Source organism: Syngnathus floridae, chromosome 17 (genome assembly GCF_059516105.1).
Source record: "Syngnathus floridae isolate MCC-2025c chromosome 17, RoL_Sflo_1.0, whole genome shotgun sequence".
Lineage (NCBI taxonomy): Eukaryota > Metazoa > Chordata > Actinopteri > Syngnathiformes > Syngnathidae > Syngnathus > Syngnathus floridae.
In genome coordinates this window covers 12,280,573-12,308,418 of record NC_142429.1, presented here as the reverse complement: position 1 = coordinate 12,308,418, position 27,846 = coordinate 12,280,573, and the positions used below count along the sequence as shown (strand labels likewise).

Genomic DNA, 27,846 nt, shown 5'->3' with positions numbered 1-27,846 from the left:
CGATGTTCTGTCCAAATTTTACAAAGTCTTTCTTTTTATTCCATTGAATTGTTTAAAAGAATATATGCAACAGTTTTCATTTCCCTTTCAGGTATGAACATGTTATATTTTCAAAAGGTGTATTTCAATAGGATGAAAATTGCAATATTTTTTTCCAGAACAATAACAAAAAAATCGTGAGTGAAGGAATTTATATATTTTGGGGAAATATTTTTTTAGTTTATATTTAAAAAAGCAAATTATATTTCTTAATGCATATGACTACAGCTAGCAGCTCACTGGTGTGTGCGTGTAGCTAATAAAGAGCATGTAGGTGTCTATTATAAACTGTTCGCCGCTAGATGGAGCCAAAGCGCGCTTTTGCCGTCAAGTCGTTGATTCCTTGACACAATTGCTGGACATAACATCACGCACGCGGCATCATGTAAAAGGCATTTATTGCAACACAAAACAATAATCATCATCATCATCATCATCATCATCATCATCCCAGGTTTGAAGCATACAAAGAAGGACATAGGCTGAAATAGGAGGTGTTGCATCATATCCACTGCTGCGTGTTTGTTTTTGTTTGACAGTATTGACCTCTGGCTTGTGTGGTTGTGATTTGGGAAAAAGAAGAAAAACGCTGCAGGAGAGAAAAAGAGTGGCAAGCGAGACGAGAATAATAACAAGCAGAATTCCTGCTGTACATTCACAGAGACATTGGCGCTTGGGTCCAGGTGGGACGGAGCGAGGAACTTGGAAGGCTAGGAAAGGATTCTCCTAGCTGGGGGAGAGTGCGGGGCTGGGCTCGGCACTGATGTTGACCAGACACTCGCTGGACTTGAGGCTGGTCAGTGACTTGGAGCTTGGCAGTGACGCCAAAGAACCGCACAGGCCCAACATAGACGGCGTGTTGTCCTTGGCTGAAACGACACAACAAGGACGCACGATTGTAGCGATGCGCACAACTGCCACCTAGTGGACCACAGTCAACTGCATCATGTGAGGTGAATTGTTATGAGCAATCGAGCAAACTGCAACAATTGTAGTAAGCATGAGGTCATAATCGACCTGCCGAGGTCCAGGCCGCGTCTCCGTTCTGCCTCTCGTCGGTTCTCTGAGAATCCGAGTTGAGGCTGAGCTCGGTGGAAAGTTGCTCCAAACTGTGGAAGCTCCTTCTGCGGGAACCGCAAATATGCATTCCGATCATGAGACTAGAGTACAAGAAAGCAATGGTGTTATCTGCGCGTTACAAATGCGAATACCTGCGGAAGAGTCTGACGTCACCCTGGTGGTCGCTGATGGCCGCCCACCGGTTGATGAGAGGGATGGAAAGGTTTTTTCCCAGGTGGGAAGCGTCACAGGGCATGAGGGAGGAGCTTCACGAGAGACAGACAATATTACTCCAAAGCCGTGTCATAGTGACTGGCTTCTAAAAAGCTGACTTTGACTTCTTCACTGGCCCACTTGTAGCACTTGGCCCTCATGCACTCATCCAAAGGCAAAAGCAAATGCCTCACAGCTGAGCCTGCAGCTCCAGCACGACGGCCTCCAGCTCCTTCTTCTCGCGCTGACTCTGCAAAGTCAGCTCGTCCACTTTGGCCCTCAGACGCTTGTTGTCGGTTTCAACGTTCTTGAGCTGAGACTCGCGAAGGCGCACCAGCTCCTCCAAGTAGCCCTGAATATCACACCAGCGTTCGGGTCGTTTGCTTTCCCGTAGAAGATGCTTTTGTCTGACCTTCTGGGCATATACGATCTTAAATCGCTGCTCCATCTTGCGGCACTTGTTGCTCCAGCTCTCCTCATCGGTGACCAGAGGGATGTAAGGATGCTCCGGGACGCTCTCTTCGCTGTTGCTGCTGTCGACGCTGCGTCGGTCCTCGTCGTCGCTCAGGCAGTCGTAGCTGCGGCCAGGCACTTTGCGTTAGCATGCTGGTGCTAAGCTAAAGCCGGCGTAAAGGCTTACCTCTGAGTGAACTTCAGGTAGGGAGTGTAGTCAATGACCGCCGGGGACTTGCCGTCCAGCGTTTCCCCCTTCAGGCAGAAACTACGCGGACAAAACGTCATTTGTTGGTGAAGGACTTCCTTTTCCTCTCCCAGGAGAATACCGGGATAGCAAATGTGGAAGATATTTCCTCCGCAACCTGAAGTCAATGGCGCTCAGTCCGATGAGCATGCCGGTCAGCACTGTGGCCTCCTCCCTCAGCATGATGGCGCCGTCGTCGTAGAACCTCCTGTCATCACAAAAGCCCGTCAGTCTTTGAACAAGCGGAGCCACCCGCATTCCAACTTGAATCTTATTTGCCAGCAGCGTGAGCCATACCTGGTGGTTCTGGTGTCCTTCAAGGCAGTGGACACGTATTCCGAAAGCCGCTTCTCCATCAGCGCCACTCGAATCCACGCCCGGCCCTTGGAAACAAACGACGACGCGTCAAGACGGAACAACGCGCCCGCCCGCACGCGACGTGAGCAATCCTCGCCTTGGCTCGAGACGTGCTGATGTTCTCGATGTTCTCGATGCTGGCGATGCAGTTGTTCTGCACCTTGCCGCAGGCCAGCCGGACGTACTCCCAGAAGCTGCGCTGTCCATCTGAAGTGAACCAGCTGGCCGAGCCTGGTCACCGGAAATGACAAAAGTATCGAAATGCACTTTCTCTTCATTGATCCAAATAATAATCGTAAACAAATGTTTGTGACCTTTAAAACGGTGGCTGAGGATGTGCTCCAAGATGGCAGCAAAGTTGACAAACTCTTCGGCCGAGTCGTCGATGGGCTCGGCCGTGTACTTTTCCAGGAGAGTCTTGACGGAAAACCTAGGCAAAAACACCAGAGGCTTCTTTAGCTGCCTCGCGTACCCGGCGGACAAATGTACTACTGTACTATGTGTACGCAGCAATGAAAGGGTGGTGGCGGCGGCGGCGGCGGCTTTTTTTTGTTGGTCGGGGTGGAGGGGGACACCATCTTACGCCTGAGGTCACCCCAATTGTCTTGTGTGGCGTACAAAGCACCCCTTCAGCGTTATCATGACAAGAAAACAATTAACCCCCTGTGCTGTCCTGTCCTGGCAGCCTTTGTGCACACACTGGGCTTCCAGGTCTCTTTGTGCCCTGCCGATCAAAAAAGAAAAAGATCAAATCCCCTCCCTTTCCCCCCCCCCCTGATGGCAGCTATTTAGCGCCGCGGATTGACTTTTGCTCCGGATCCCCAAAAAGGCTGCGGCGCGCATGCGAGGAGTCGCCGGCCGGCCACCCGCCCGCTTCCGGAGAGGAGCCATGGGCAACACCAGCATCACCGAGGGCAAGACCGCCCTGGCTGTGGGAAGCACCTCCATTGCTAGGGGAAAGACCACCGTGGCCATGGGGAACTCCTCCATCTTCCGTGGAGTGACCACGACCTCCATGGGAGATTCCACCATCCAGAGGCAGAAGACCACCGTGGCGCTAGGACGGGCTAGCTTCAGCCGAGGGACAACCACCACCTCCTTCCGCAAAGCGCTCATGCCCAAGCGCAGGAACACCTAGATGGAGCCCACCCTGGGAGCCAGCCCTTCAAAGAGGAAGTCCAAAATAGACTCTGAGAGCGAGCGGAAGAGCAGCTATTCCTCCAGCAAGACCTCCTTCAGCAAAGGCAAAGTCTCCCTGCTGAGCAGCAAGTACGCCATCTCCTGGGGCCAATTCTCCATCTCCTGGAGCAGAAGCACGCTAACGCTGGGGAAGAGCGGAGTCGCCGTGGGCAAAACCTCGGTCACACGAGGTGAGACCACCAGCTCCATCGCCACGCTGACCTTCACCCACGGGACCAAGTGTGCGTCTGTGGTCAGGACCACCCTCAGCAGGGGCGACAAGACCCACAGCCACGTCTACTGGAATTACCGGCCGTGAATCCAGCAAATGACCCAGAAAAGCCAGCCTGGAGATGTCCTTCTGGATCCAGCATGTACTCACCCAAAAAAAGACAAAAATAAAACCTGGACACACCGCTCTGGTCTGTCGCGATCAGGTCAGTCACGGTGCTCAGTTTGAGGATGGACCGGCAAGTGGAAGAATCCGGATGTAATCAAAGAAATGCATTAAGCGTGGCTGAGGAACGTGTGAAATGACAGGACTGCGCTTGAATGGACAACTTTCAATGGACACTTTTCTCTTTAGCTTTGAAGCATACGCGACGGACCATGTGGCTTAACTCCGCTCGGCTCGGCTCGGCCCGGCGACGCCTCCAAATGTGTAATGACTTGCCGATGGATAATGATAAAATCCATTTCAAGGAGCGACATTTTTTGCAAACGTTGGAAACAATGGTGCAGAACAAAGCGACGTCCCCGCCAGATTGCACCCCGCCACCCCTGGCAACAATGTTCCCGGTGTCACCGAGACAATCGCGCGAGTGTCCGGAGCGTCAGCGCCTGCCCCTCACCCTCGCCAAAGGCACTTTCCAACCTACCAGCCGCCTCTGTCCATTCACGGCGACTCCCGAGTGGTATGCGGCCTTCCCGAGCCCACGTCCAGAAGCTCAACGAAGGCTTTATGCCTCTCCGGGCTCTCTGGGCATTCCGCTGGGCTCCGGATCGCCGCTGGCGTTACTGCTGCGTCTGAGGGGCTTGCGGAGCGGGCGTTTGAGCTGGATGAGCGTGCCGCGCTCAACGCCGACCGACCACCACCTCGATGGGCAACACCAGCTTCACCGAGGGCAAGACGGCCCTGACGCTGGGCAACACCAGCATCAAGCGGGGCAAGAGCAAGCTGGCCCTGGGCAACTCGTCCATCTCTCGGGGCAAGAGCACCACCTCGCTGGGCTCCTCCACCATTACCAGCGGCAAGACCAAGATCTCCTTGGGCGGCGCTTCCTTCAGCCGGGGAAGCACCACCACCTCCTTTCGGAAAGCCATCTTCCCCAAACGCAAGACGCTCTAGGCGGGGAGGGGGGACCTTGTTCCGACACCGCCGACACCTGCGGCGGACCTTCTCCGACGGGACGCAAAAACTGGATTCAATTCACTTTGGGGGCTTTGACTCTTTTCTGGACCGCGTTGGATGAGTCAAACAGGTCAGTGGTGTCTTATTTCCTACTGAATGAAACCTAAGCAGAGTTACCGTCGCGAGACGGACTGGAAGCGAAAAAACAAAATGCCAAGCCAGAACCAAGACTGGGGAATTTGGTCAGCTCAAATCGGGTTCCAGAACGGAGAAAAGCGTTTTAAGCATGGCCCCTGTCAAATGTGTACGATGGAGGAGGGCCGAAAATTCTCATTTTCCTTCGTCGCTCTCAAGAGAAGCTAGCAGCAATGCTCTTGGTACCATTGGACACAGAAAAACAACAGCTTGTCTTTCTGAAAAGCTTCTTTTGTGTTCACCCTCCTCGGCATACGCAACCCACTCTCACTCGCCTTGGATGGGTGCCCGAGCCACTCACGGCACGGCTCACTTGAAATGGCCTCTTGTTCTCCCGCCACACCCTTCTACTGTACACCGGACCGGAGCCTCAAACACAATCTGTTCTTGTTGAGGTGGATTCTTGGAGTGGGCTCAATCAAGCGGGCTGCCGCTCGCTCATTGGCTGATACAACAAGAGCCAAATTGTCCGACATCGTGTCGTGTCGTGGTTTGATCCACCGATGTTGATTCGTTGCAGACTCCCTCCTACAAACTCCCCTGATCTGCTTTCTCTCCTTCTTCCAGCAGCAGCAGTAGCAGCAGCAGCAGCAGCAGCAGACGACGACGATGATGATGATAATGAAGCAGGGCCCACTCATCAGGTGGACTACTCTGAGGAGACGTCCAAGAGAATTAGTGGCTGATGAATAATTCAAGAAGTTTGGGCCAAAGCCAAAATGGAAAGTCTAACCGGGGTCGTCTGTCCCCCTTTGGCCCATCTTACAGTAGCGTGTCTCGGCAAGTGTTTGGCTGTCGGTGGACGTGCGGAAAGAACAAACAGGCGAGGTGGTCAGGAGCAATGTCTCGTAGGATGAAGGAGAAGGAAGAACCTTTGGAAGCCCTCGGCATCTTTAAATCATACACCGGAGAGGGGAGGAATCAGGACACGACTATTCCAGACAAGCGGGAGAGATGAAGAAGAATGAAAAATTTGAAGAAGCTTCAAGTCGATTTAAATCAGAAACGGGGCGGGGGGGGGCAGAGCACAACGACTACATTAGACAGATTCCCACTCAAAGTCAGAAGAGAAGATGTGAATAGGTCATGATGTTTCTAAATTGGGGTCTTGAGTGATCATGCTATGATTCAGGGAACAGCTGAGAAGAAACAATTGCGAAAGAAACCATGCTGTGACTCGTGCTACATTTCAGAAATTGCGTGGTGATGGATTTGATGACATTTTTCTACATTTCACTGTCTGATGGGCATTTGTTTTCTCCCTGCTGTCTGTCCCCTCTTTGTGGGTTTCTTCCTAGGTTCACCGAGTCCCTCGCCGCCACCGACGCCGTAAACAAAGCATCCAAAACGTCGTCTTGTTAAAAGTTGCGCTAACGAGCCCCTGACCGGTTGCTAGCGGCAACAGCAGCAGAGCCCACTAGCAGTGTACATCAATTCTTCTCAAGATGACGTCTTTCGTGGCTTATGATGGCCTAATAACGACTTTATGGTTTAGGTTTGGTTTTGTTTTCCCTCTATTGACTTATTTTACCGGTTAACCGTCAGGACACTTATTCGAGCTACACCCAAACAAAAAAGAAGCTAGTTGCACTGAGGATGTTCATTGAACACAATAAAATAAAACAAAAGGGGATTTGGACAAGGGTGAGGAGGACATTGGTGTTAGAGTTAGGTTAGGAAATTCGGTTTACGAGATAGGCTCACAAGGTTTGGGGGTTTAGGATTCCGGTTTTGGTCTTAGGTATTTTTTGTATAACCTCTGCAGCTAACAAACAGTGTGGGTGACAAATAGACCCTCGTCTTGTACCCACACAAAATAAGAAATTCAACTAAAACTCCCCAAACTGGTGCTTACAGTAAAATAAAGCCCTATTGTGTATTTGTGGACTCACCCCCCCACCCCGGTTAATGCATTAGGTTAATGCACCTAATCACTAACATCTACTTAGCTAGTACGGTAGCAAGTAGGCCACGTCGCCACTCTGACCAGCTGATGTGGGACCTCTGCCTTCCCCCCCCACCCCGCCCATCCCATCCCACCCAGCGCCGTGACAACTACTTGAATCACCGGCCGGCATGTGCGAGGAGGCAGCGGGGACTCGTGACTGCCGCTCATTTCAAAAGTGGAAAAAGAGAAAAAGCGTGTCAACAATACTGATGGTAATGTGCGTGCGTGCGTGCGTGCGTGCGTGTGCGCGCTTTGCTCGTGTGTCTCGTCCTTGTGCACTGTTTTCACTGTAGTTATTGACATTATAAAAAAACACTGTAACGGATATTGGAACAGTCCCACGTCTTTTGTGTAAGCTTGCTAATCTCCCAAAAGAGGTTGATTTTCTTTTTTTTGCACCATGTTTTTGTGTGCTTCACTGTTTGTGGCGCTAAAAAAAAGCAGGCAGGTTGGATTATTAGAATAAAAACTCTTGATGATGTGTCTATTTTTGACTTTGTCTCGTTGTTCTTGTGGAGGCTACGTTTACTTTGAACACTACTTACTACACTAGATTGCAAGGGCAATTCTTTTTCTGACGACAGGGAATACTGAAAATTGCCTTTCAAGTGACGCCCATTGAAATTCATCGGTAATGAATAAATGTTAGCGTTCTTCTGCCGGTCCTCCAGGAGAGGGACACTAACCGTGTGACATCATGTCCACAAAGAAGGCCTCGTAAAATACGCCGAGCGGAGGAGAAGCTTGGTTGGCGACGGCCGTATAACGTGACGCATGCACAACGCTCAGCCATGACCTCTTGTGAAGATGACGATGATAAATATAGGACACCTCAAAGGGGAATGATGGAGGGGGAGGAGAGATTGCACGCCCTTGTCCGATATAAGCAGTTGATAACGCTATGATGAAGGCGCTTTTCTTTCCTTCACTTGTGTTTATGAATAATATATAGGCATGAGTCAGCAGGTGATAATAAAAGAAAAGAAGCGACATTTTTACAGGGTTAGGAAGGATTCAAGCAAATGTAAAGTTTACATGTGACCAAAATGGTATATTTCATGTAGGCATTATTCAGTGGGTCGGTTTGAAAGGAAAGGGGTATTAAAAGGAAAATAGCAAACATGTAGGTGCAGTAATTGCCACTGGACACTTGGTAGTTGGTCACTTATTTTAATATCCAACTAAATGTGGTCTTAATTGCGCGGTCCCTTATTGGGGAGGAAGGATTATTCTGGATGCATGCTGCGATATACCTGCACACCGTGATGAGGTTCTTCCTTTCCACGCCGACGCTCCGGGCGGACGCCTTCTTCGACGTCAGCCCCATAGCCATTGCTGTGTGCATGCAGCTGGGCTCCATTCGTCCATCCAGCAGGCGGGGTCGGGAGCTGTCCGCACCCGCACCCGCACCCGCCTTCCCTCTGCCGGGCTCTGTGTCAGACGTGCAGCCGCTGTCCTCTGCGGAAAGTCGGCCAACCAATGCTGCGGGATGCGGATGCTGCTGCTGAGGCTGGAGGTCGAAACCATAAAGCGCACCAGGGTTAAATACACTAGTTCCGGTTGTGTGCTTCAAAATACTATGGAAAACTCACAGAACTGGTCTGATTCTCGCTTTATTTACGGGCTCACGCATGATGTATCTGCAAGTCCATGGGGCCATATTTTATCTTATTAGGCGAAGGTTGTATGTTGGTGTTGCTTAGGCTGGAAGGTGGAAAAGCTTAGGTGCAAAACGTCGAAATACACCGGTTCCGGTTATGTGCTTCAAAATAAAACGGTCCAGCTCACATGCACGCAGCACTTATACTATTTTTGCGCCTTTTCATCCTTTCATTGATGAAAACAATACTTGGGGATTTGGAGCCGATTTGGCTGCCGATGCTGGAGGACGGATGCTGCTGCCGCGGGCCGCAAAACGTCTACATACGCTGCTTCCGGGTTTGCGCTTCCAAATAAAACCTGTTCGGACGACTTCCAAGCGTCTTCCAAGTCTGTAGAGGGCGCTGCAAAGTAATACTTCTGTTTTGTTTACAAACTGAAAGAACAAGATGGCGGAAGCGAACACCTCCAAAGAAGGCCCCTGCACTTTCTTTTTTAAAAAATCTACTAAGAAATTTTCGGGACGAAAAAGAAAGGCCAGCGACAGCGATAAAGGTACCAGTGTTGGTTTCAATCACAACGAGTTGTACGAATTGTAATGCGTTCATGTGTATTCTTTTCTACCTTACGATCCCATGCTCAGATCGGAGCAGTGATGAAGAGCTCAGCTCTGTGGTCAGAAAGGATAGAAATAAGACGCGAGAAAACCCGATGATTCAAAAGGTAACACATCTTAAAATATGACACATTCTGTTTCGTGAGCACGCTTTAGTATGAGCCCGCAAGTCGGCCACGCTAAGCGCGTTGATTTGAGTTGAAATCTATTCAAAGCAGAAATTGGATGTGTGGGTTCTCACCCCATACTGTACATCTCAGCCCTACTTTTAAGCTGTAATTATTCATATTTTCTAAAGTAAGAATTGCTTGATGGGTCCGTTGTGTCCAGTCCAAGAAAGTGGGGAAAGAAACTATGTCCTCCAGTGAAAGCGAAGATGACAAGGAGGACAAGAAGATCACTGTTTCCTACAAATCCACACGTTCAGCTGTGAGTTGACAATATCATTCTAAACATATTCAACACTCAGTCCATCGATGTACCTTCAGCCCGTTCATTTGCACTGTGCTCCTTCCAAAAGAAACCAGAGGGCCCAGAGGATATGGGTGCTACATCCACATACCAACTGGATACAGAGCGGGACAAGGACGCTCAGGCCATCTTTGAGAGGAGCCAGAAAATCCAAGACGTAAGCCACTTGTCTAAATGTGTAGACTGACTTGGTTTAGCCAAGGGTGGTCCAATTAAAGAGGAAGTCATTTTTGTAAAAATTGTTCATGATTGCTCCTGAATGAACCAAACCGAACCGCCTTGGTGCCCTTTCCAGGAGCTGACGGGGAAAGAGGACGACAAGATCTACCGCGGCATCAACAACTACCACAAATTTATCAAACCCAAAGATACTACCATGGGCAACGCGTCCTCTGGCATGGTCCGGTAGGTAACCATCGACGACTAATTGGGGCTGGGCTAGCTGGCTTTAAGGTGAAATCGCAGCTATTTTTCACCTGAACAAAAAAAAAATCGGAATTTTGATCGTAATCGCCGAAGCCATCGCAACCGCGCAGTCCGACTGCTCATTTATGGCCGAACAAACAGGAAAGGACCCATCAGAGCCCCGGAGCACCTGCGAGCTACAGTCAGGTGGGACTACCAGCCGGACATCTGCAAGGACTATAAGGAGACCGGATTCTGTGGCTTTGGAGGTCAATAAAAGAAGATCACGGAAATATCAATCAAGTCATAAGACAAGCTAGTTGCACCTTCTGGTTCTTATGTCAGACAGCTGCAAGTTCCTCCACGACCGATCCGACTACAAGCACGGCTGGCAGATTGAGAGGGAACTGGAGGAGGGCAGTTATGGCGCCAACGGTGAGCGAGAGATACGTGAACCGTTTGAACGTGTCGTGTCGTGCCGCAGGATTTGTAACGGGGACAAATATGTCTTCATTCTTACCTATCGTCGTACTCTAGATGAGGAAAACTACGAGGTGAGCAGCGACGAAGAGGACTTGCCATTCAAGTGTTTCATCTGCAGGGACTCCTACAAGAATCCCATCGTCACTAAGTAGGCAGCCCTTTTGGTTTAGCGCATGCATACTCCAAAGTAATATCTTTCGTTACCTTCTCTCAGGTGCCGTCATTACTTCTGCGAGGCCTGCGCCCTTCAGCACTACCGCAAGTCCAAGCGCTGCTACGTGTGCAACACTCAGACCAACGGCGTCTTCAACCCCGCCAAGGGTGAGGGAGGCCCTGCGCTTCAATCGCCTGCTGCTGCTTGGAATAGAATCTGATTTGGGCTGATTATTTAAGCATATTAGTAGGGATAAACTTTGATCTATGAAATCTGCTGGGAAAAAAAAACAAAACAAAGAATACAAATCAATCAGTCACCTCCCACATGCTCATGTTCCTTTCAGACTTGCTGGCCAAGATAGAGAAACGCAAAGCCACCACCGACCTGCCACCATCCGACGAAGATGACGACTGACATCTCCAGCGTTTCCCCTTGACTGTCTTTGTGTCCATTGTCAATAAAGTTATATTTTTTAGCAAGCGGAAACATCGCTTTTATTGTCAAATCAGTAACATTCATACACAGGAGCCAGTAAAGGAACATGCAAACGTGTGCGTGTGATGTGTGTGAGCGAGCGAGCGAGCGAGGTAGAGCATATTCTGTACAAAGCCTGAGAGGAAAAGGAGGCCGTCTTAAGACAAGAAAGAAAGGTAGCGAAACGCCAACCGGCTCAGAAGAGTAACGGCAACTTATTTACACTCAGACACGAGTTGGTCAGAAATCCCAGTCGTCCACGTCCAGGTGGCTGAGGCCCGACTCCAGGCTGGCCAGTCTGGACGGCGAGGGCGGCGGCAGCGGCTGGGAGCTCTCGCTGCTGCCGATGGGCGACGCGGGCCTCAGCAGCTCGGGCAGCGCCTCCGAGGGCCTCCGCTTGATCTGAAAGATGCGGGCATATGGTTGCTGTTGAGGAAGCTTGGGCCAAACACTCTCCACTCTTAAATTCATGTGCTCTCCACACCTGCTTGAAGAAGGGATGACCTATGAGAGCGGAGGCGGAGGGTCTAAAGAGAGAAAAAAAAAAAGAAAAAGTCCGTTTTCATGTCATCTTATAGCTGACGCTCACAGTACCTCTTCTCCGGGTCCCTCTGAAGACACAACTCGACGAAGGCGTGAAAGTGCAGCGAGAAAGTGCGGTTGTACGGGTGGGCGGACGAGGAAGTGGGTTCGCCGTTGGAGTGGCGGACCCCGCCAACACTGCCGCCTCCTCCTGGCCCCTCGCCGATGCCCGAGTCGGCGCCGGAGCGCGAAGGCTTCATGCAGAGCTCCTCCGGCGGGATGGTGGTGGTGTCCAGCAAGCACGGCACTGTCCCGTTGAGCTTCTCCAGTAACATCTGCGCAACGGAAGCAGGACAAAAAGTTGTAGTCCGTTGTGAAATGTCCGCAATCGGGTGGGTGGTGTATCCGCTCACTTGCGTAGCCGGCATGTCTTTAAAGGGAACGTGTCCGTTAGCTAGCTCACACGCTGTGATGCCCAGGCTGTAGATATCGGAGCGAAAGTCATAGCCCTGCAGGTTCTGAGAGAAAGGGGAAAATGAATAGACATGAGAGGAGGCGTGGGTGATGTCGTGGCTCGCTGGGCTGGAGTGATGTCTCCGTACCTGTTGCAGCACTTCAGGGCTGAGCCACGGCAGCACCTTGACGCTGTTCTGCGGGAAGTCGTGCACCACCTTGGCCCGCTGGCCGTGTCGGATCAGGCTGAAGATGCTGCGGAGGCCAGACATGCGCACCTGGCCGTCGGCAGCAATCAGAACGTGGCTGGCCTTTACACTCCTGCATGAGACACAAACTTCTCACTTTGGTATTAGTCCTCAGTGCTGGCTTTTGGTTTGGTTTGTACTTAATCCATGAATACAGGTGTGTGTGAATATTGCTTTTTGTGGCAACTTGCTATTCCTCATAATGTTGTCTCTTCATCCACCGACCCAAGTACCTGTGCACATATCCCATTTGGTGGATGTACTCCAGCGCTTTGAGGATGCCCAGTAAGATGTATGCGATGGTGAGCTCGCTCATGCCGTCGGGGAAATACGCGCTGACCAGCTCTCTGGCCGATCCTGCGCAAAGAAAAGCGGTTTAGCGTTTGATCGTAAAATAAACCTGTCATCCGGGCACTGGCGCCTCACCGTACGCCATGAAGGGGGTGATGACCCACAACTCGTTCTCAGCGATGAAGACGCTCTTGTAGGGCAAAATACTGGGGTGGTGAAACAACTTGGACACGTGCAGCTCGGCCTACAGGAGAGACACCGAGGTGGTTAACAACACCGAGGCTTTTGAGTTCATTCCTTGAGAGAGAGAGAGAGAGAGAGAGAGAGAGAGAGAGAGAGAGAGAGAGAGAGACAGGTCGTGCGTCCACAGCAGACGGCAACTTTGCGACCATCTCTGACCTGCAGGTAGGCGACCATTTCGTTAGTACACGACTCCAGGTCGATGCGACGTATGGCCACGTGCTCCCCAGTGGGTTTGTACAGAGCCCGGTTGACAGTCATCAGGTGGTCCAGGCCTCGGCCTGTTGAAGAGGGTTTTGGTGCCAAATTGAGTTGAGGAGTAGTTTTTAGACAAAAGCGGTGCTTTGGCACAACCTTGAAGCAGACGGATCATTACACGACACCTTTTATATCGTTTCTGGATTTTCGCTGATCAAGCTCACATTGCTGCGGTTCACCGTCCTGATCAAATGAGAAGGGCTTACCGATAACGGCGAGCAACTGATAGGCGCTGCTGTCTGGGAGGAAGCTGCCCATGGTGTCTCCACGTGGAAGGGACGTCACGCTTTCCCTGCTGTCCTCATGGGCCTGGATGACACCACATACTTCTGTAAAAACATACTGTGAACCACTCAAATGTGAGAGTGCACGAGGGTCCGCCGTGTCAATCTTTCCAAGGTGATGTGAAGAACACACACATACATCCTGGCAACCTGTGTGAGTGGCGGTGCTGGGAGGCTAGATTTGCCCAAGTGGCGGCGGCGGCGGCGTCGGATGGAGCGGGCAGGCGGTGCCATGCACTGCCACAGCGGAGCACGCCATCCAACTCCTACAAGCCGCACGCCATTAGCAAATACTCGGGGCTAACATGCGTCCTATGTGATCGCAACACAGGCAGCCTTTTTGAAATCCTTTGAAAGACAACAAACCAAAGAGAAGGGCTGGGCGATACGTCCTAAACTGACTCCTGATTTTAATCTATTGTCCCCCCCCCCGCACAAAAAAAAGGTCATGACAAGTTAACTTGATGAGTCAGCAAGAATGGATTTAACGCTCAGCCCAATAGGAGATATCTTCATAGTTGATGCCAAATCAATAGAAACAAACGCATTCGGTGTGAGCATCCTGGACGCTGAGTTGCAGAATTCCGAGCACAACACCGGGGGAAATAGGGAGGAGTTACTCATGCGTACTCAATGTGAAGACGCCAGCGATCGCTTGGCTTCCTCATCCAGTGACGAACCTGTGCGCGCACACGCACGCACGCATGCATGCATACAAAAGGCACAGAGGGGCGCGGTGATGCCGTGACAAGACACTTACTTCCCTGTGAGAGACTTCCTGAGATTGCTCTGGGGTAAAAAGACCAACCACATCAGTGAGGTGAAGTCATCGGTATGCACGCACATGAACATACAGCACCTTATTGGCTAGTTTCGGGGACCGACTTGCATCTGTCACCTCCGATAAGGTTTGCCTGTCCATAAACATCCTAAATTCAACCATAAACTTCACACTGATTACCCTTAGTTCATACACCTATGTGTGAATTGTTTCCCATATCAAAAATAGTAGCAGGGTGCTGAGGCTTTGCTGGTGAATTTTTTTTCTGCTTTTAGCTTTGAGCCTCACCTCCAAACAACTCCAAATCCCGCAGGCTCTCCACACTCAATTTCTCAGACACCCAGCGCTGACACACAGATGATAGTTATAATACACGGACGGACGGACGGACAAACAGGGAGAAAAAAAGGAAAGACGATTCAAGCATGATTGAGGACAATTTCCACAGAATCACATGTGCGATGAATGATTAGGACTCACAGTGGCTCTTTGTGCAACGTTCTCAATTGATTAACAGACCAAACAAGATTGAAATCTATTTGACTGGGAACGTCATGATAGGACTTACAAGAAAAGACATTGATCCTTTTGTTTCATCTAAGGTTGTAACCGCGTCCTGGGAATCCCTGTGAAAGCAACGTAAACGTGATTATATACATATATAGGTGAACGACTCCGAAGCTCTAAAATGCAACATCATTAAAATGAGACAATCAGTCCCCGCAGCTGCTCGGTTGTCATGGTGAAGTGCGCAGGCTAGCGGTGCTAACACCCGCTGAACTGTTAGCTAAACCCGCTAGCGACTCTTCTTCGATTCGCTACAATAGTATATTTAGCGTTTTCACTCACCGTTTGATTCGTACAACGTTGGGGATGGCAACGAGGTGACTAAAATTCTACTTTGACGTAACTCAACGAGCTCGCCATCCTTCTCAGTTCTTCGGCGCTGACAGCTAACCGTTGTCGCGTATCACATACGTCATAGGTCATATTGCAAACACAGGAGGCGCACATTGATGACGAAAAGCGTTGTTACTTCGCCGTATAAACAATTTAACGGCTCTTTTTAGGAAAGCAGCAAGCAGGTAAACTAAGGAAAATATGGCGTGCGTGCCAAATGCAAAGTATAATATGTTATTTTCGTGTAAAATGCACATTATTCCATCACGCCACATGCATGGAGATTGCATGCTCACACTCATTACGGCCTAAGTTCGTGGGCTGTCGAGCAAGCAAATGCTAATGCTAAATATCGTTATTGTGCACGTTGCGCATGGATTTTATATTTAAAAAAGCCCACGATATAACCATTTGTCTGGTTTTGGATGGTATTTGTTGCCGTTTTGGATTTGAATTTGGATTGTACGTCGTATATTACGACGTACCTTCAGCAGGCGATTCATCGCAGTTGCAGTTTGATGTTTAAAGCTGTACGTAAGCGATCTATTTTTAAAGTGGAATTGAGGTTGCTTGAACTGCAACACCGTAATTGTGTCCAGAACGCCGCTGAAGCAAAGAATTGTGATTAAATAAGTGCATTTAACATAGCAATTCAGGGATCTATCTCAACGCTGGACACTTTATTAGGTACCCTTAGGTTGCCAAAATGGCGTCCCGTTCAATCATTTACAAATATTCAGTTTCGATTCACATGCTGTCAGAAAGGTATTGATACAGCAATAAGTATGCTCTTGCTGTTCCAAAGGGATCCGTCAATATTCTAATACACCTAACAATGTTTATAACTGTCTGCGTCAAACTCGTAAGCAATGAATGATCATGTTATTGCTATTTGAATAAGTAAGGCGGATTATTCATTGATTTATATTCCACACAGCTCAGCCATGAACTGGAACAAAGGTGGTCCCGGTGTGAAGCGCGGCTTTGGCTTTGGGGGCTTTTCTCTTGGTGGTGGGAAGAAAGAAGACCCACCACTCCCCCAGAAATCCCACGGGTCGTTCGGGCCTCCGGGGTCCAGTGGCAGCGGCTACGGGAAGGGCCAACTGCCGTCTTTCTACAAAATCGGCACCAAAAGAGGCAATTTTGACGAGGAAAATGCGTGAGTCTCCACTCCAATGTAGCAGACAACACGCATGAAAACTAGGATGGAAATGCAAACCTCCAAACTTTTCCCAACAAGGTATTTTGAGGACGACGAGGAGGAGTCAGGCAGCAACGTGGACCTGCCGTATATCCCGGCAGAGAACTCGCCCACGCGGCTGCAGATGAAGTCCGGCGACGGCTCGGACAGCGAGGACGATCCCCTCGACACATTTATGGCTGAGGTTGAGGTTAGTGTTATTTTCATTCTGTTTTGATGCTGCGTCGATTTATTTTTTTATCTTTATTTTTTTCCTGTTGTATCATTATTCAATGTTTTTGTAAATGTATGTTTTTCTCTCTTAGAACCAAGCAGCAAAGGACATTAAGAAAATCGAGGAAAAGTCGGCCAAGTAAGACCAGCTTGAGTTTCTTTGTGTAGTTGTGTTTTTTGTGTCTTTTAGCATGAAGGAAAAGGACCACAACTCAAATAGATTGTTGTGTTGTGCGGCACAGAAAAAAAAGAGAAAAAAAAAGGTGACATGCCAGCATTTCCTTACTGCTTTTCTGGCTTCTATAGTACAGTAGAGCATTAGGGCCGCAGTGGAAATATAAGAAAATAACAACGCTGCGAGAATTACACATTGAAATATTTTGTTACGAGAACAAATCTGTCGTATATTTCGAAACATGTTTGAATGACATAAAGAGATGAGATTTTCTGCTAATCCAGTAGAACCTTTCTTGAAATTTCCACTGCGGCCCTAAGACTCCTTTGTACGGTAGTTAGCATACTATCAGGTAAGCATAGCGAGGCCGCAGGTCTGGGGGGTCTCCTTTGGGTGTACGAACGAGCCGCAGGGAAGTTTTTTTTTCTCCGCTTGTCATTTCAGGGGTATTCGTGATGACATTGAAGAAGAAGATGAACAAGTGAGTAGAGAGAACCTTTGCAATACTTGAACCATTTGATTGCATCGAGTGCCAAAAACATCCCCCTCTGCCTCTTAGCGGCACAGGCACCGTATAGGTCGTATTGGACATTCACCGTCTTTATCCTTATCTTTTATTTTCCGTTGTGTGCAGACAGCAAAGCATGTTTAAGCGTTGATTTAGCTCACGAGGACCGCTCGGCAATATCGACGGGCAGAACGTCGAGCGCGTGTCACCGGTGTCCGTTCAGTTGTAGACGCGCGTGGTTGTGCTTTCTGCAGGAGGCCTACTTCCGCTACATGGCCGAGAACCCCACCGCCGGCCTGACGCTGGAGGAGGAAGAGGAGAACGTGGACTACGACAGCGACGGCAACCCCATTGCCCCCGTCGCCAAGAAAATCATTCTGCCCCTGCCTCCGATCGACCACTCCGAGGTAGCGCGCAGGAGTCCTCTCCGCTAATTCCCAGTTTAGCCGTTGAAGTGATGTTTTGATAAACTCACGAGAGACTTCCCGCTTCTCCCTAGATTGATTACCCGCCATTTGAGAAAAACTTCTACAACGAGCACGAGGAGCTCAGCAGCCTGAGCGGAACTCAGGTGGTAGAACTTCGGCAAAAGCTCAACTTGCGAGTAAGTGTTCACGTTCCTGCAAATGTCATGACGACCATGAGGTGATGGCGATTTGTAACGTCTCAGGTATCGGGAGCCGCACCACCTAAGCCGTGTACCAGCTTTGCCCACTTCAGCTTTGACGAGCAGCTGATGCATCAGATCCGCAAGTCCGAGTATACTCAACCCACCCCCATCCAGTGTCAGGTATAGCGAGAACCTCAAATGGATGTCGAGCTGGAAAAATGAAACGTTTTGGTTCCTCCGCAGGGCGTGCCCATCGCTCTGTCGGGCCGCGACATGATCGGTATCGCAAAAACCGGCAGTGGCAAAACGGCGGCGTTTATCTGGCCTATGTTGGTGCACATCATGGACCAGAAGGAGCTGGAGCCCGGGGACGGACCCATCGGCGTCATCGTGTGCCCCACCCGGGAGCTCTGTCAGCAGGTAGGCCAAATGAAATTTGAAATTCACATTTTGAGCAGAGACAGGCTGACATTTGCGGATTGGCCTTTCAAGTAAACCGGTTTCCCTCCCGAGCAAAGTTTGGGTCATTTTTCAGATCCACGCTGAATGCAAGCGCTTCGGCAAAGCGTACTCTCTGCGCTCTGTGGCGGTCTACGGAGGAGGCAGCATGTGGGAGCAGGCCAAGGCTCTGCAGGAAGGCGCAGAGATTGTGGTGTGCACTCCGGTAAACACATCGTCCAAACATGCACGACAAGAAAATGTGACAACAAATTGAAGTGGTGGTGGTGGTGGTGGGTTTTCTTCTCCACAGGGTCGCCTGATCGACCACGTTAAAAAGAAGGCCACGTCCCTGCAGAGAGTGTCGTACCTTGTGTTTGATGAGGCCGACCGCATGTTTGATATGGGCTTTGGTGGGTTCAAATGACAGGACAGAGTACTCTACATTGAATAAATAAATATCCAAGTTGAATTTATTTGCTTCCATTTTTCTCCAGAGTATCAAGTTCGATCCATCGCCAGCTACGTGCGTCCAGACAGACAGAGTCAGCGCTTTTTCTTATTTACTAAACAGGAAGCATTCTTTTTGCCTTGAAATGTAATGAATCCGATTCCCGCCACAGCGCTTCTGTTTAGCGCCACGTTCCGGAAGAAGATTGAGAGGCTGGCCAGAGACATCCTGATGGATCCCATCCGCGTGGTGCAAGGAGATATCGGAGAGGTGCCTCCCACGCCTCGTAGTCATCATGGCAACGTTTGCCATTTTTTATTAGGTTGCGCAGACGAACAGTTGATGTCTTTATTTTTGGAACAGGCCAACGAGGACATTACTCAGGTGGTGGAAATGCTGTCGAGCGGCACGGACAAGTGGAGCTGGCTAACGCGGCGCCTGGTGGAGTTTACGTCCAGCGGCTCGGTGCTGATCTTCGTCACCAAGAAGTCCAATTCGGAGGAGCTGGCCACCAACCTGACGCAGGAGGGCTACAGCCTGGGCTTGCTGCACGGTGACATGGACCAGAGCGAGAGGAATAAGGTCATCAGCGACTTCAAGAAGAAGAACCTGCCGGTCTTGGTGGCCACCGACGTTGCCGGTGAGTTGACGCCATCGCATCATGGTAGCGTAGCAGTGAGTTAAGGGCCTTCGTTGAGACAAAAGGATGGAGGCCTCGGTCTAGCTTGGGCAAAGGTCATTTGAGTTCGCCGTCCTCCAGCCCGCGGTCTGGACATCCCGTCTATCCGCACGGTGGTCAACTACGACGTGGCGCGGGACATCGACACGCACACGCACCGCATCGGTCGAACGGGTAGAGCTGGCGAGAAGGGCGTGGCCTACACCCTGCTGACCGGCAAGGACACCACCTTTGCCGGGGACCTGGTGCGCAACCTGGAAGGCGCCAATCAGAATGTCTCCAAAGAACTCATGGACTTGGCCCTGCAGGTAAAAAAGACAAAGCTTTTGAATCGTTCAAATGGAATGAAATGATTTGACATTTATGATCGATTCATTCTGCCTCATCGACCTCACTTGACAAAATACTAAAGGTTACTTCTTCTGGCCCTAACTTCATGGTACCTTGTGCTCCTGTTTTGAATCCTAGAATCCATGGTTTAGGAAGTCCAGATTCAAAGGCGGTCAAGGAAAGAAGCTGAACATCGGTGGAGGAGGACTCGGTTACAAAGAGAGACCGGGATTGGGTGCTGACACTTCTGTGAGTGTGTGACAATTTCAGTAAATAACAGGTCATAAATGCAAAACAATCCACCGAGCAGTGAGTGATAAGCAAATCTAGATTAAGCACAGTTGTGCTTTGTTGACTTGGCAGGATCGCAGCAGCAGCAGCACCAGCAGTGTGTTGTCTTCCTTGAGCGACTATGGGGGTTTCAACAAGAGTGGTGGTGGCGGCGGCGGCGGTGGCGGCGGGGGGGCCATGGGAGACCGCATATCTGCCATGAGACAAGCCTTCCAGGTACAGTCAACTCCTAACTTTTTTTCGTTCTTCTTGTGACCATGGACCTTCATTCTGATGTGATCTTTCTCAGGCTCAATACAAGAGTCACTTTGTGGCGGCGTCAGGCAACCCGCCCAAGCTCAGCACCAAGTCCAACAGCTCGTCCGGCTGGACCAGTGCCGGCAGCCTGAGCTCTGTGCCTACCGAGTCGCCCAGCGGCGCAGTGCGAGCCCAGGCCGTCGCCGCCTCTTTCGCCATGCCGGGCTTCGCCAGCGCCGGCTCGCTATGCACCGTGCCCGCCGCGCAGAGCAGCGGCCCGACGCCCTCGCGGGAACGCGGCGGCGATCGTGATCGCGAAAGGGACCGTAGCGGCCACCACAGCGATAGCCGCAACGGGGATGAAAGCAGGCGGGATAAAGAGGACAGAAAGAGCGAGAGGGACAGAGGAGACGGAGGCTTTGCCGTACCCGAGCCGCCCAAACGTAGAAGGAGCAGGTGGGACAACTAGTGGGGAAAACATTGCAGAGAAATGCAGCCACTGTATAAAGCCCATCAAGACCGCTTCAGCCGTAGCATCGAGCAATAGTGCTGAACACCACACATGACGTCGGGAGGCAAAACATTTCATTGTGACCTCGACAGCTCTGGAAAAAATTGACCTAAAAAACACTGGACTTGCAAATGCAATACTTCTATTTGGAATTTGGGTGGTGCGTCGTGAGCAGTTTAGACAATGAAACGAAAATGACGATAAGTGGTTCGGATAATGGATTGATGCAAAACTAGCAATTTTGCTGTGGGCTCTTCACTTTTTTCCAGAGCTGTACAAATTTGCATTTTGTCTGCACTCATCGATATTGCTTGGAGAATTTAAATTGGACCGCCCCCTCCCCCAAGGGCTCCTCCCTGCAGTCCACTTTATTCAGGTTAGTTCATGTTGTCCTCCCCCGGATTCAAAACTGGACTGATTGTGTGTTTTTCATTTTTTCATAAAACAAAGCTAATGTTACTGTTTGTTCATAGAAAAAAATGCTCTGTGAGAAGATCAAACATGTCTTGTATTTGAGTTGTAGTGAAGTGCCTTCCCCTGGTTTCTTCTGTATGCTTTTCACCAGTCTTTCTCGTGTTCATTCATTCATGCAAAATATGATGTTTTGATTATTAAAGACTCTTTTGAAAACACACCTGATGGTTTTTTTGTGTACTTTCATGCGGTGGCGGCCTAACAGTTGATGAGACTTTTAAATACACAATGCGTAATTGGCTTTCTTCTGTCTTATTTAACACAGTAAACAGACTGATGATTATTTTTGATCAATTGTTTACTATCTGCCCAAGTGCGGCGGGGCGGGGAGGGGAAAGTGGAATCTTCACCATTTCAGCAGCGATGGAATAAAAACGAACGAAATACGTAAATACTTTACATTAAGGTTTAGCAACGAGGGTTTATGAAGACATCTTGTATATGATTATTGGAAATATGAGCCTACTTGTTTTTTGAATTATAAAGCCATTAAAGCCATATGACGTTTGAGTTGGCTGATTCCCGTCAATGCCTCTCAAGGAGAATCCAGCCAATGGCCTGCGACGTCCTCCTGATGGGAGGGGGGGGAGTAAAAAGCTGGCTGTTGAAAACCCACCGACAGAGGAAGACAGACGCACGCTCGCTCGCTCGCTCTCTCGACCGCCCGCCCGCCCCACCGGCATCGCCTCGCCTCGCCTTCAACAAAAACCCACACAGAGCGCTGAATTGAGACCACGTTTAGCGGCCAGAGTTTCCCCTGAAAAACGCCCAGATGGTGAGTCCTCGGCTCGATTCCGCGCCAGCCCTCGCCCTACTCCCTCCTCGCAAGGCTGTCGTTATGCTCGGCCGAGATGAGGCGATGATGTCCGGGTCGGTCGGGGGGGGGGGGGGATGCTCGTTGCTAACCGTTCATTTTGCTCAATTAAAATGTCCCTTTTCAAGACAATCAACACATTAAAAACAAACAAACAACCACATCAGTTGGCGTTTGTAAGTCCATCATTGAAATGATGTAGTTCGCCGGCAAAATCAAAGCCTATTACAAAAGGGGGGATTTGAACGCACCCTAAAATGTGCATTTAATGCTCATCAATGTTGTTGCCTATTAATAAGATGAGTCGTCCTCTTTCTGTTTCGGAAAACGCACTGTGTCGTCTCTCCAGTGTATCAAATGTTTGTTGTAACACCAGTTCCATGCACAATGTAAGCAGATGTTGTAACAATCTGGCCCGCTTGCCTTTACATTGCACAACGGAGCTACTACACAAAATCGCACACAGCGCCAAGTGCACTGACACCTCCTAAGTGCTCCAGCTTTAGTCCCAGTCATTGTCATTTAATGATGCACTAATTATTGTGGTTGTTCATGTGATACGGTTGTTTCCGATCCTTTGGTCAAATAGCATTTGCTCAACTGTACCTGATATTATGGACGTGACATTTGGAGGCTGTGCAGTACACGGGTCTTTGCAAATACATCTTTTAATACCACAACTGTTGCGTAGCATTATGAAAATGATACAACGTACTCACCAGGTGTCATTTTGTCTCACATGCAAAAACCACTCGTTTATTACATTTGGTGATTTGCTCGGATCAGAGGGCTGAGGGCATACATTGACGATTTGCCCAGCATGCTGCGGCGGGTGCCATATGTCGTCGCTGCGTTCAGAGTGCTATTTGATCGACTTTGATCGATTGCATAGCTGCATGCAAACAAAGGGATGTTACGGGACAAAAAGCCTCCATACCTGCTCTCACATGTCCACTGTGTGAAGCAGTCAAGATGTGCTGTGAAATTGGTACACTTGTATTTACATGTTTACGTGTTAGGCACTCTATTGGGTGGGGCTTGTTTGAAGAACTCCACACCTGGGGGACTTTTATTCTTTTTCAGTGGTGAAATATTCCAGTTGCATGTGATTAACGTGAAGCACTTTGCAGAAACGGGTTGCTCGGTCGCCGCGTTCAACACAAGCGCATCACTGTTCTGCCCTCAGTTGACGTTAGAATGTTTTCATCAGGAGTAAAGTAGCTTTGCATAGCTATTGTATGCTGTTTAAAAATAGCATCCAACGTCAACAGAGCTGCACGCTTGGCTGAAGTTCTATCTGAACTTTTGGCAGGCTCCCCAGACAGGAAGTCATTTGTGCAAAAACGCCGCATCACTCTTCTAGGAGGTTGTAAAGAGGAAGAAGGGGAGAAGATGTGATCACACTGCGAGACTGCTTAACTTCTAGTCAGAACGCAACTAAGCACTTCACACTCGGTAGCAGTGGCGCTGTTGTTTCTGTGCAGAGTCAGTCGCATAGCTGACTGGGCCGGCCGGCCGGCCGGGCCTGTACATGTTGGAGCCGTGATGGAATGCTGCTGTCAAATACAGACCGCATGTCATCTTCTGCGGTTGCTCTAGGATTGTTTGTACAGGCATGTGGGGAAAATTCGGCGATATTGCCTGCAGACATAAATGTAGGTGTAGCCTGTATGGCTCAAATCAAAGTCTAAGAAAGTTTGAAAGAGCATAAGTTTTCAATTTGGTTCAAGTAGCCTTGAAAATGTCCCAAACAACAAGCAAAAATCCCAAATCCCGAAGGGGGATGTTGTTCCACTCCAGACCGGTAGGTAGCAGTAATGTACTTTCTACCAAGTGGCTGCCAGTGTGCTATGAAAGTGCTCCTTGTTCTGTTGAGACAAAAAGCTGCTTTCTTTCTATTCACTCTCTCCCCTCAAACGGCGTCCACCAGCGGCGGCTTTGTGCTTCCAAATTTATTGGCCGAGAAGAAGCGTAGCCGAGACTGTAGCCCGAGGAAGAGGCATGTTGTAACCACTTCCTGCCATGCTTCAGTGCCTTGCATGTACATATAAGGAAACACCAAGTGGCATGCTAGTTCCTACTGAGTAAGGCAGGTTGTTACTTGAGGAAGGACAAGCATTTGCATCCAGACGCTACTCGGGCTGGGTTAGCATTTCAACTGCTAGCATGATGTCACTTGAGTAGCCGACCCAAGATGCTATCTTGTGATACGGTACTGCCAGAAAGTCAGCATTTCATCGCTTCTCATGAATTGAGCTCTTCAGATTCCAAAGCATCCATCACACTTGCGTACAAGCTGACAGCCCGCCCTTTTTCCTCCTGGTGTGGTCACACTCATTGACATGTCATTTTTTCCACAGAGCCTACACATTTGTGGCTTTTCCGCATGCAACTCTGTGAATGTGCCTCTCCTCCCTAGCCATACCTGTTAGCGGCGCTTTAGCCCGTAGCATGCCTCCTTTGTGCTATTTGCCACCGCGTAACCCCGTCTGGCTTTTCTTCGGATTAAGCTTCCCCAAAGTGCCGTGATGTAACACCCGAGACCTAATTAGCTTGATTGTGCAGCAGTACACCAGAGGTAAGGTGTCACTTGCAATCGCAAAGCCTGTCAAAGCTGTCTGAAAGATAATGACCCACCATGGAGTCGTTCTGCGTGTTTTCCAGGCTTCTGCGGTCTCGCGTCAGAGCTAGACAGAGGTGGCGGCGGCGGCGGCGAGGGTCACACCTTTACAATATGAATGTGTCACTTCACTTGGCCAGTTTTATTTCAGAACTAAATTTCCTATAGTCTTGTGTGTGCCGAACGTCCCCATGCTGAGTCACATGAGTGTCCAGACGTCCAGACTGTAGTAGATCCTCTCCCATGGGGGCGGAGGGGGGTTGTCAAGTTAACAGTTGGGTAAAAATAACAAGGGCACCATGAGAACATGTTTGTGAAACTAATGTGTGTGTGTGTGTGTGTGTGCGTCTTTTAAATGCTTTCTCAGGATAACAGAAACACTGAAGAGAAACCAGTCCAGCGGTCCAAGGTAAACAAATGTGTGTGTGTGTGTGTTCTTTTTTTGTGCTGAAGACACCCAATTGAACAAACTGGCAAACATGACTGTGCGGTGAGATTGGGGTCATTTGACGCAGTATTTCATTGGTGCACACAAATGAGCTTATGTAACAAAAGCAATTGAATCAGAGAAGTTATTTACTCTTGTCCCACTTTAATGCCTTGGAGTAGCAGTACAAGAGAATCACGTTGTCGTCATCTTTGCGAAGTAGCACGCGCCTCATTGCTCAAGGTTGTTTCTCTTCTCGTGCGCTCTCTTTCTAGGAAGTGTGAACAATTGTTTCTTTTGCGTGTGCTCAGTCCTTCAGCTTCAAGACGCACAAGGAGGTGTGCTCGTCCTGCGAGAAGACGGTCTACCCCATGGAACGACTGGTGGCCGACAACCAGGTCTTCCACTCCACGTGCTTCTGCTGCAAGCACTGCAACACCAAGCTCAGGTGAGTTTCATATGATTTGTTATTGGCCCAAACGGACACCCATTTGGATTGTTCTTCCGCCCGCCCGCAGCCTGGGAAACTTTGCCGCCCTGCAAGGCGAATTCTACTGCAAGCCTCACTTCAAGCAGCTGTTCAAGAGCAAAGGTAACTACGACGAGGGCTTCGGACGCAAGCAGCACAAAGAGCGTTGGGCCGCCAAGGAGACGGAAAACATCACCAAGACGGCGTGAAGACACAAAAACCACCATGCCCCAAGCTTTGTTTTCTTTCTTTCTTTCTTTCTTTCTTTTTTGCCCCCAAACTGGCCAAAACATTGTTTTGTTCTTTAGTTTAGTCCCAGCTAATTGATTGTGACCAAAAGCCTTCTCGGCAAAGGCGAGGGGAAATATTACCATGCTGTAATTTGTTTATGTCTTATTGTTGTTGTTTTTATAAATGACTTGCACCTATTTAATCACGTCAGCAGGTACACTGTTTTACACACACACACACACGCCGACACACACACACACACACACACACACACACACACACACACACACACACACACACACACACTCTCTCTCTCTCACTCCCTCACACACACACAAACGCACTCGCACTCGCACTCAGGTCAAAACTATCCAGGCTCTTTATTGGCAGTGTCACCCAAGGATTTTCTACAAACATGTTCCAATAATGATCCGCAGCGGTCCCGAGCGCTCTGCGGTAATCAAACAGGGTACTGTAAAGTTACCTCGCGTCTTTTTGAAAATTCGTATTCTTTCTTGAATGATTTTGCGTTTTGGGAGTGTCGACCGTCCGTCTTCATTGCATGTGGTCGCAACCCATCGGCCTTATTTTAACCACTGGACGGGCCTTTAAAGTCATAACGATCGCTTTTATGTCGTATCCAAGCACTGGGATTGCTTGTTTAGTGAATTTATCTGTACATAGCGCTGTGGTCTGTTGTGATTTGTGAATAATACCCCCCCCCCAATGGCCCTAAAACACCCACACATTGGTGCCATCTGTCATTTCAATCATTCCAATCATGTGAAACCTTCCCCAAATCCAGTTTGACAACTTTTACAATAGAAAAATCCCGCGGCACTCTGACCTAAATGCAAGGGTGGTACTGTTAGAGCATTTAATGTCTACTACGTGGCTGGCAAAGAACCAAGATGCTGACTGCCTAAGCCATTGGCACCTGGACCTATTCCTTCATAAAGTGGTGCCCCCTCTTTAAAAAGAGTAGCTAGCGCATGCTGCATGTATGACAGCCGGTGTAGACGTGCTGCTGACGTGCTGGATCGTCTGAGGAAGAATAGTTAACGACTGAACTTTTTATTTTTTTTAATGCCTTTTTAGTCAAAGTTGCCTCCGTTTGCGGTCTCCATTTTTGATCGACCGACAATTAAATAGAATTTTAATGTCTTGTGTAAAAGTAAAAACTCCTTTTAGGGACTCGGCGGACACTTGAATGACTCGGTTGATTTTGTTACTGTGAATCGAGCATGCTGTGATCAATAAAACAGATTGATATTTGCATTTTTTTAAAGCGAAGCCTTAGAACTAAATATGTCTTCATGTCCTGATCACGCTTTTCCAAACGCAGACGACATTGCCCACGTAACCAGCAGCCCCCCTCCACACCTCCTAAAATAATGTAGAATACTTCTTACTCTGCTCTTACATCCTTTGTGTGTGTGTGTGTGATGACCTTTTAACCCTTGACTGCTTTAAAATCAAAGTTATTGTACTGTATGTGGAAAATGCTGTCTTTTGTTTTGTCTTGACACTCGCCAAGGTACAACATCTGTGAAGGTCACTCTGGTCAGGTGACAGAAATGTGTTGGTTCGTTCTCGTGGACTTTTCATTGTTTGAAATGTATGCCTTCTTTTGTCAATGTGATTTTTTTTTTTTTTTTTTTTTTATCTTACACACTTGACCTGCGGTTTGAGGTGGCCTTATAAGCAAAAGAACGCTCGGACTACGCTTTGTAGTCTTCTTCCTGGTCCCTTGTTTTTATTTCACTTTTTATTACCATTTCAGCACCCCTCATTCTACGCCTCGATATTTTGAGCATTTGTCATGTTTTTCTTTTTTCTACATACTTTTGGAGAAAAAATAAAAATGCTGGTGTTGATTTGAATCATTTGACTCATTTTATGGCCGGGTCATCAAATTGCAAAATTACTCATTTTAAATGTTAC

General features: G+C 49.0%; 5 protein-coding genes and 1 long non-coding RNA gene across 20 annotated transcripts; 4 read left to right on the top strand and 2 right to left on the bottom strand.

Annotated features, from left to right (window-relative positions):
• Positions 1-420: 420 nt before the first annotated feature.
• rundc3aa (RUN domain containing 3Aa) lies at positions 421-8,437 on the bottom strand. The gene is made up of 11 exons (XM_088357111.1): positions 8,295-8,437; positions 2,683-2,798; positions 2,466-2,599; positions 2,309-2,394; positions 2,130-2,219; positions 1,952-2,032; positions 1,724-1,889; positions 1,506-1,663; positions 1,251-1,364; positions 1,057-1,163; positions 421-908 (listed from the first exon to the last, which is right to left on the bottom strand). The coding sequence occupies exons 1-11, from the start codon at positions 8,399-8,401 to the stop codon at positions 766-768; spliced, it is 1,302 nt and encodes a 433-aa protein (XP_088213237.1). The 5' UTR covers positions 8,402-8,437; the 3' UTR covers positions 421-765.
• Positions 3,590-7,528, top strand: LOC148384673 (uncharacterized). Of its 7 annotated transcripts, none has more exons than XR_015853274.1 (3): positions 3,590-5,028; positions 5,670-5,737; positions 6,392-7,528. It is a non-coding gene; the product is annotated as an uncharacterized LOC148384673 (long non-coding RNA). The 7 variants fall into 7 exon arrangements; XR_015853271.1 differs by having other exon boundaries at positions 3,591-5,028; positions 5,667-5,737; XR_015853272.1 differs by having other exon boundaries at positions 3,591-5,028; positions 5,664-5,737.
• Positions 8,403-15,309, bottom strand: strada (STE20 related adaptor alpha). 7 transcript variants are annotated; one of them, XM_088357113.1, is made up of 15 exons: positions 15,173-15,309; positions 14,892-14,949; positions 14,612-14,669; positions 14,303-14,331; positions 13,465-13,567; positions 13,160-13,281; positions 12,896-13,004; positions 12,703-12,826; positions 12,371-12,542; positions 12,182-12,286; positions 11,841-12,103; positions 11,731-11,773; positions 10,820-11,648; positions 10,653-10,739; positions 8,403-8,551 (listed from the first exon to the last, which is right to left on the bottom strand). In XM_088357113.1, exons 2-13 carry the CDS (start codon positions 14,901-14,903, stop codon positions 11,487-11,489), a joined length of 1,302 nt encoding a protein of 433 aa, XP_088213239.1. In that variant the 5' UTR covers positions 14,904-14,949; positions 15,173-15,309; the 3' UTR covers positions 8,403-8,551; positions 10,653-10,739; positions 10,820-11,486. The 7 variants fall into 7 exon arrangements, with proteins under 7 accessions (XP_088213239.1, XP_088213240.1, XP_088213241.1 ...); XM_088357114.1 differs by lacking the exon at positions 14,303-14,331 and having other exon boundaries at positions 13,465-13,587; XM_088357115.1 differs by lacking the exons at positions 14,303-14,331; positions 14,612-14,669.
• rnf113a (ring finger protein 113A) lies at positions 9,028-11,258 on the top strand. Its single transcript, XM_088357120.1, has 10 exons — positions 9,028-9,195; positions 9,284-9,363; positions 9,587-9,685; positions 9,777-9,884; positions 10,023-10,132; positions 10,295-10,401; positions 10,478-10,567; positions 10,670-10,763; positions 10,830-10,936; positions 11,116-11,258. Exons 1-10 carry the CDS (start codon positions 9,090-9,092, stop codon positions 11,184-11,186), a joined length of 972 nt encoding a protein of 323 aa, XP_088213246.1. The 5' UTR covers positions 9,028-9,089; the 3' UTR covers positions 11,187-11,258.
• Positions 15,310-15,315: 6 nt separating the features above from the next.
• Positions 15,316-21,501, top strand: ddx42 (DEAD (Asp-Glu-Ala-Asp) box helicase 42). 2 transcript variants are annotated; one of them, XM_088357109.1, is made up of 18 exons: positions 15,316-15,408; positions 16,161-16,382; positions 16,464-16,614; positions 16,730-16,776; positions 17,257-17,293; positions 17,575-17,727; positions 17,820-17,924; positions 17,991-18,110; positions 18,174-18,350; positions 18,466-18,594; positions 18,682-18,781; positions 18,866-18,913; positions 18,992-19,089; positions 19,183-19,459; positions 19,580-19,806; positions 19,967-20,077; positions 20,192-20,335; positions 20,409-21,501. In XM_088357109.1, exons 2-18 carry the CDS (start codon positions 16,168-16,170, stop codon positions 20,823-20,825), a joined length of 2,556 nt encoding a protein of 851 aa, XP_088213235.1. In that variant the 5' UTR covers positions 15,316-15,408; positions 16,161-16,167; the 3' UTR covers positions 20,826-21,501. The 2 variants fall into 2 exon arrangements, with proteins under 2 accessions (XP_088213235.1, XP_088213236.1); XM_088357110.1 differs by lacking the exons at positions 15,316-15,408; positions 16,161-16,382; positions 17,257-17,293 and having other exon boundaries at positions 16,512-16,614.
• Positions 21,502-21,894: 393 nt separating this feature from the next.
• On the top strand, positions 21,895-27,785 carry limd2 (LIM domain containing 2). 2 transcript variants are annotated; one of them, XM_088358370.1, is made up of 4 exons: positions 21,896-22,116; positions 25,143-25,184; positions 25,514-25,650; positions 25,721-27,785. In XM_088358370.1, exons 1-4 carry the CDS (start codon positions 22,114-22,116, stop codon positions 25,878-25,880), a joined length of 342 nt encoding a protein of 113 aa, XP_088214496.1. In that variant the 5' UTR covers positions 21,896-22,113; the 3' UTR covers positions 25,881-27,785. The 2 variants fall into 2 exon arrangements, with proteins under 2 accessions (XP_088214497.1, XP_088214496.1); XM_088358371.1 differs by lacking the exon at positions 25,143-25,184 and having other exon boundaries at positions 21,895-22,116.
• Positions 27,786-27,846: the final 61 nt, after the last annotated feature.

Excerpts from the sequence above, each read along its gene's own strand:
- rundc3aa (XM_088357111.1), bottom strand. The coding sequence starts at position 8,401 with ATGGAGCCCAGCTGCATGCACACAGCAATGGCTATGGGGCTGACGTCG. Across the intron at positions 2,033-2,129 it reads CTGAGCGCCATTGACTTCAG|TTTCTGCCTGAAGGGGGAAA; the intron begins GTTGCGGAGGAA and ends TTGTCCGCGTAG. Across the intron at positions 909-1,056 it reads CGCGGCCTGGACCTCGGCAG|CCAAGGACAACACGCCGTCT; the intron begins GTCGATTATGAC and ends GTGTCGTTTCAG.
- rnf113a (XM_088357120.1), top strand. The coding sequence starts at position 9,090 with ATGGCGGAAGCGAACACCTCCAAAGAAGGCCCCTGCACTTTCTTTTTT. Across the intron at positions 10,402-10,477 it reads CGGATTCTGTGGCTTTGGAG|ACAGCTGCAAGTTCCTCCAC; the intron begins GTCAATAAAAGA and ends TTCTTATGTCAG. Across the intron at positions 10,764-10,829 it reads AAGAATCCCATCGTCACTAA|GTGCCGTCATTACTTCTGCG; the intron begins GTAGGCAGCCCT and ends ACCTTCTCTCAG.
- strada (XM_088357113.1), bottom strand. Across the intron at positions 14,332-14,611 it reads GGATTTGGAGTTGTTTGGAG|AGCAATCTCAGGAAGTCTCT; the intron begins GTGAGGCTCAAA and ends TTTTTACCCCAG. Across the intron at positions 12,827-12,895 it reads CACCCCCTTCATGGCGTACG|GATCGGCCAGAGAGCTGGTC; the intron begins GTGAGGCGCCAG and ends TTCTTTGCGCAG.
- ddx42 (XM_088357109.1), top strand. The coding sequence starts at position 16,168 with ATGAACTGGAACAAAGGTGGTCCCGGTGTGAAGCGCGGCTTTGGCTTT. Across the intron at positions 18,595-18,681 it reads AGATTGTGGTGTGCACTCCG|GGTCGCCTGATCGACCACGT; the intron begins GTAAACACATCG and ends TCTTCTCCACAG. Across the intron at positions 19,090-19,182 it reads TGCAAGGAGATATCGGAGAG|GCCAACGAGGACATTACTCA; the intron begins GTGCCTCCCACG and ends TTTTTGGAACAG.
- limd2 (XM_088358370.1), top strand. Across the intron at positions 25,185-25,513 it reads AACCAGTCCAGCGGTCCAAG|TCCTTCAGCTTCAAGACGCA; the intron begins GTAAACAAATGT and ends GCGTGTGCTCAG. Across the intron at positions 25,651-25,720 it reads CACTGCAACACCAAGCTCAG|CCTGGGAAACTTTGCCGCCC; the intron begins GTGAGTTTCATA and ends GCCCGCCCGCAG.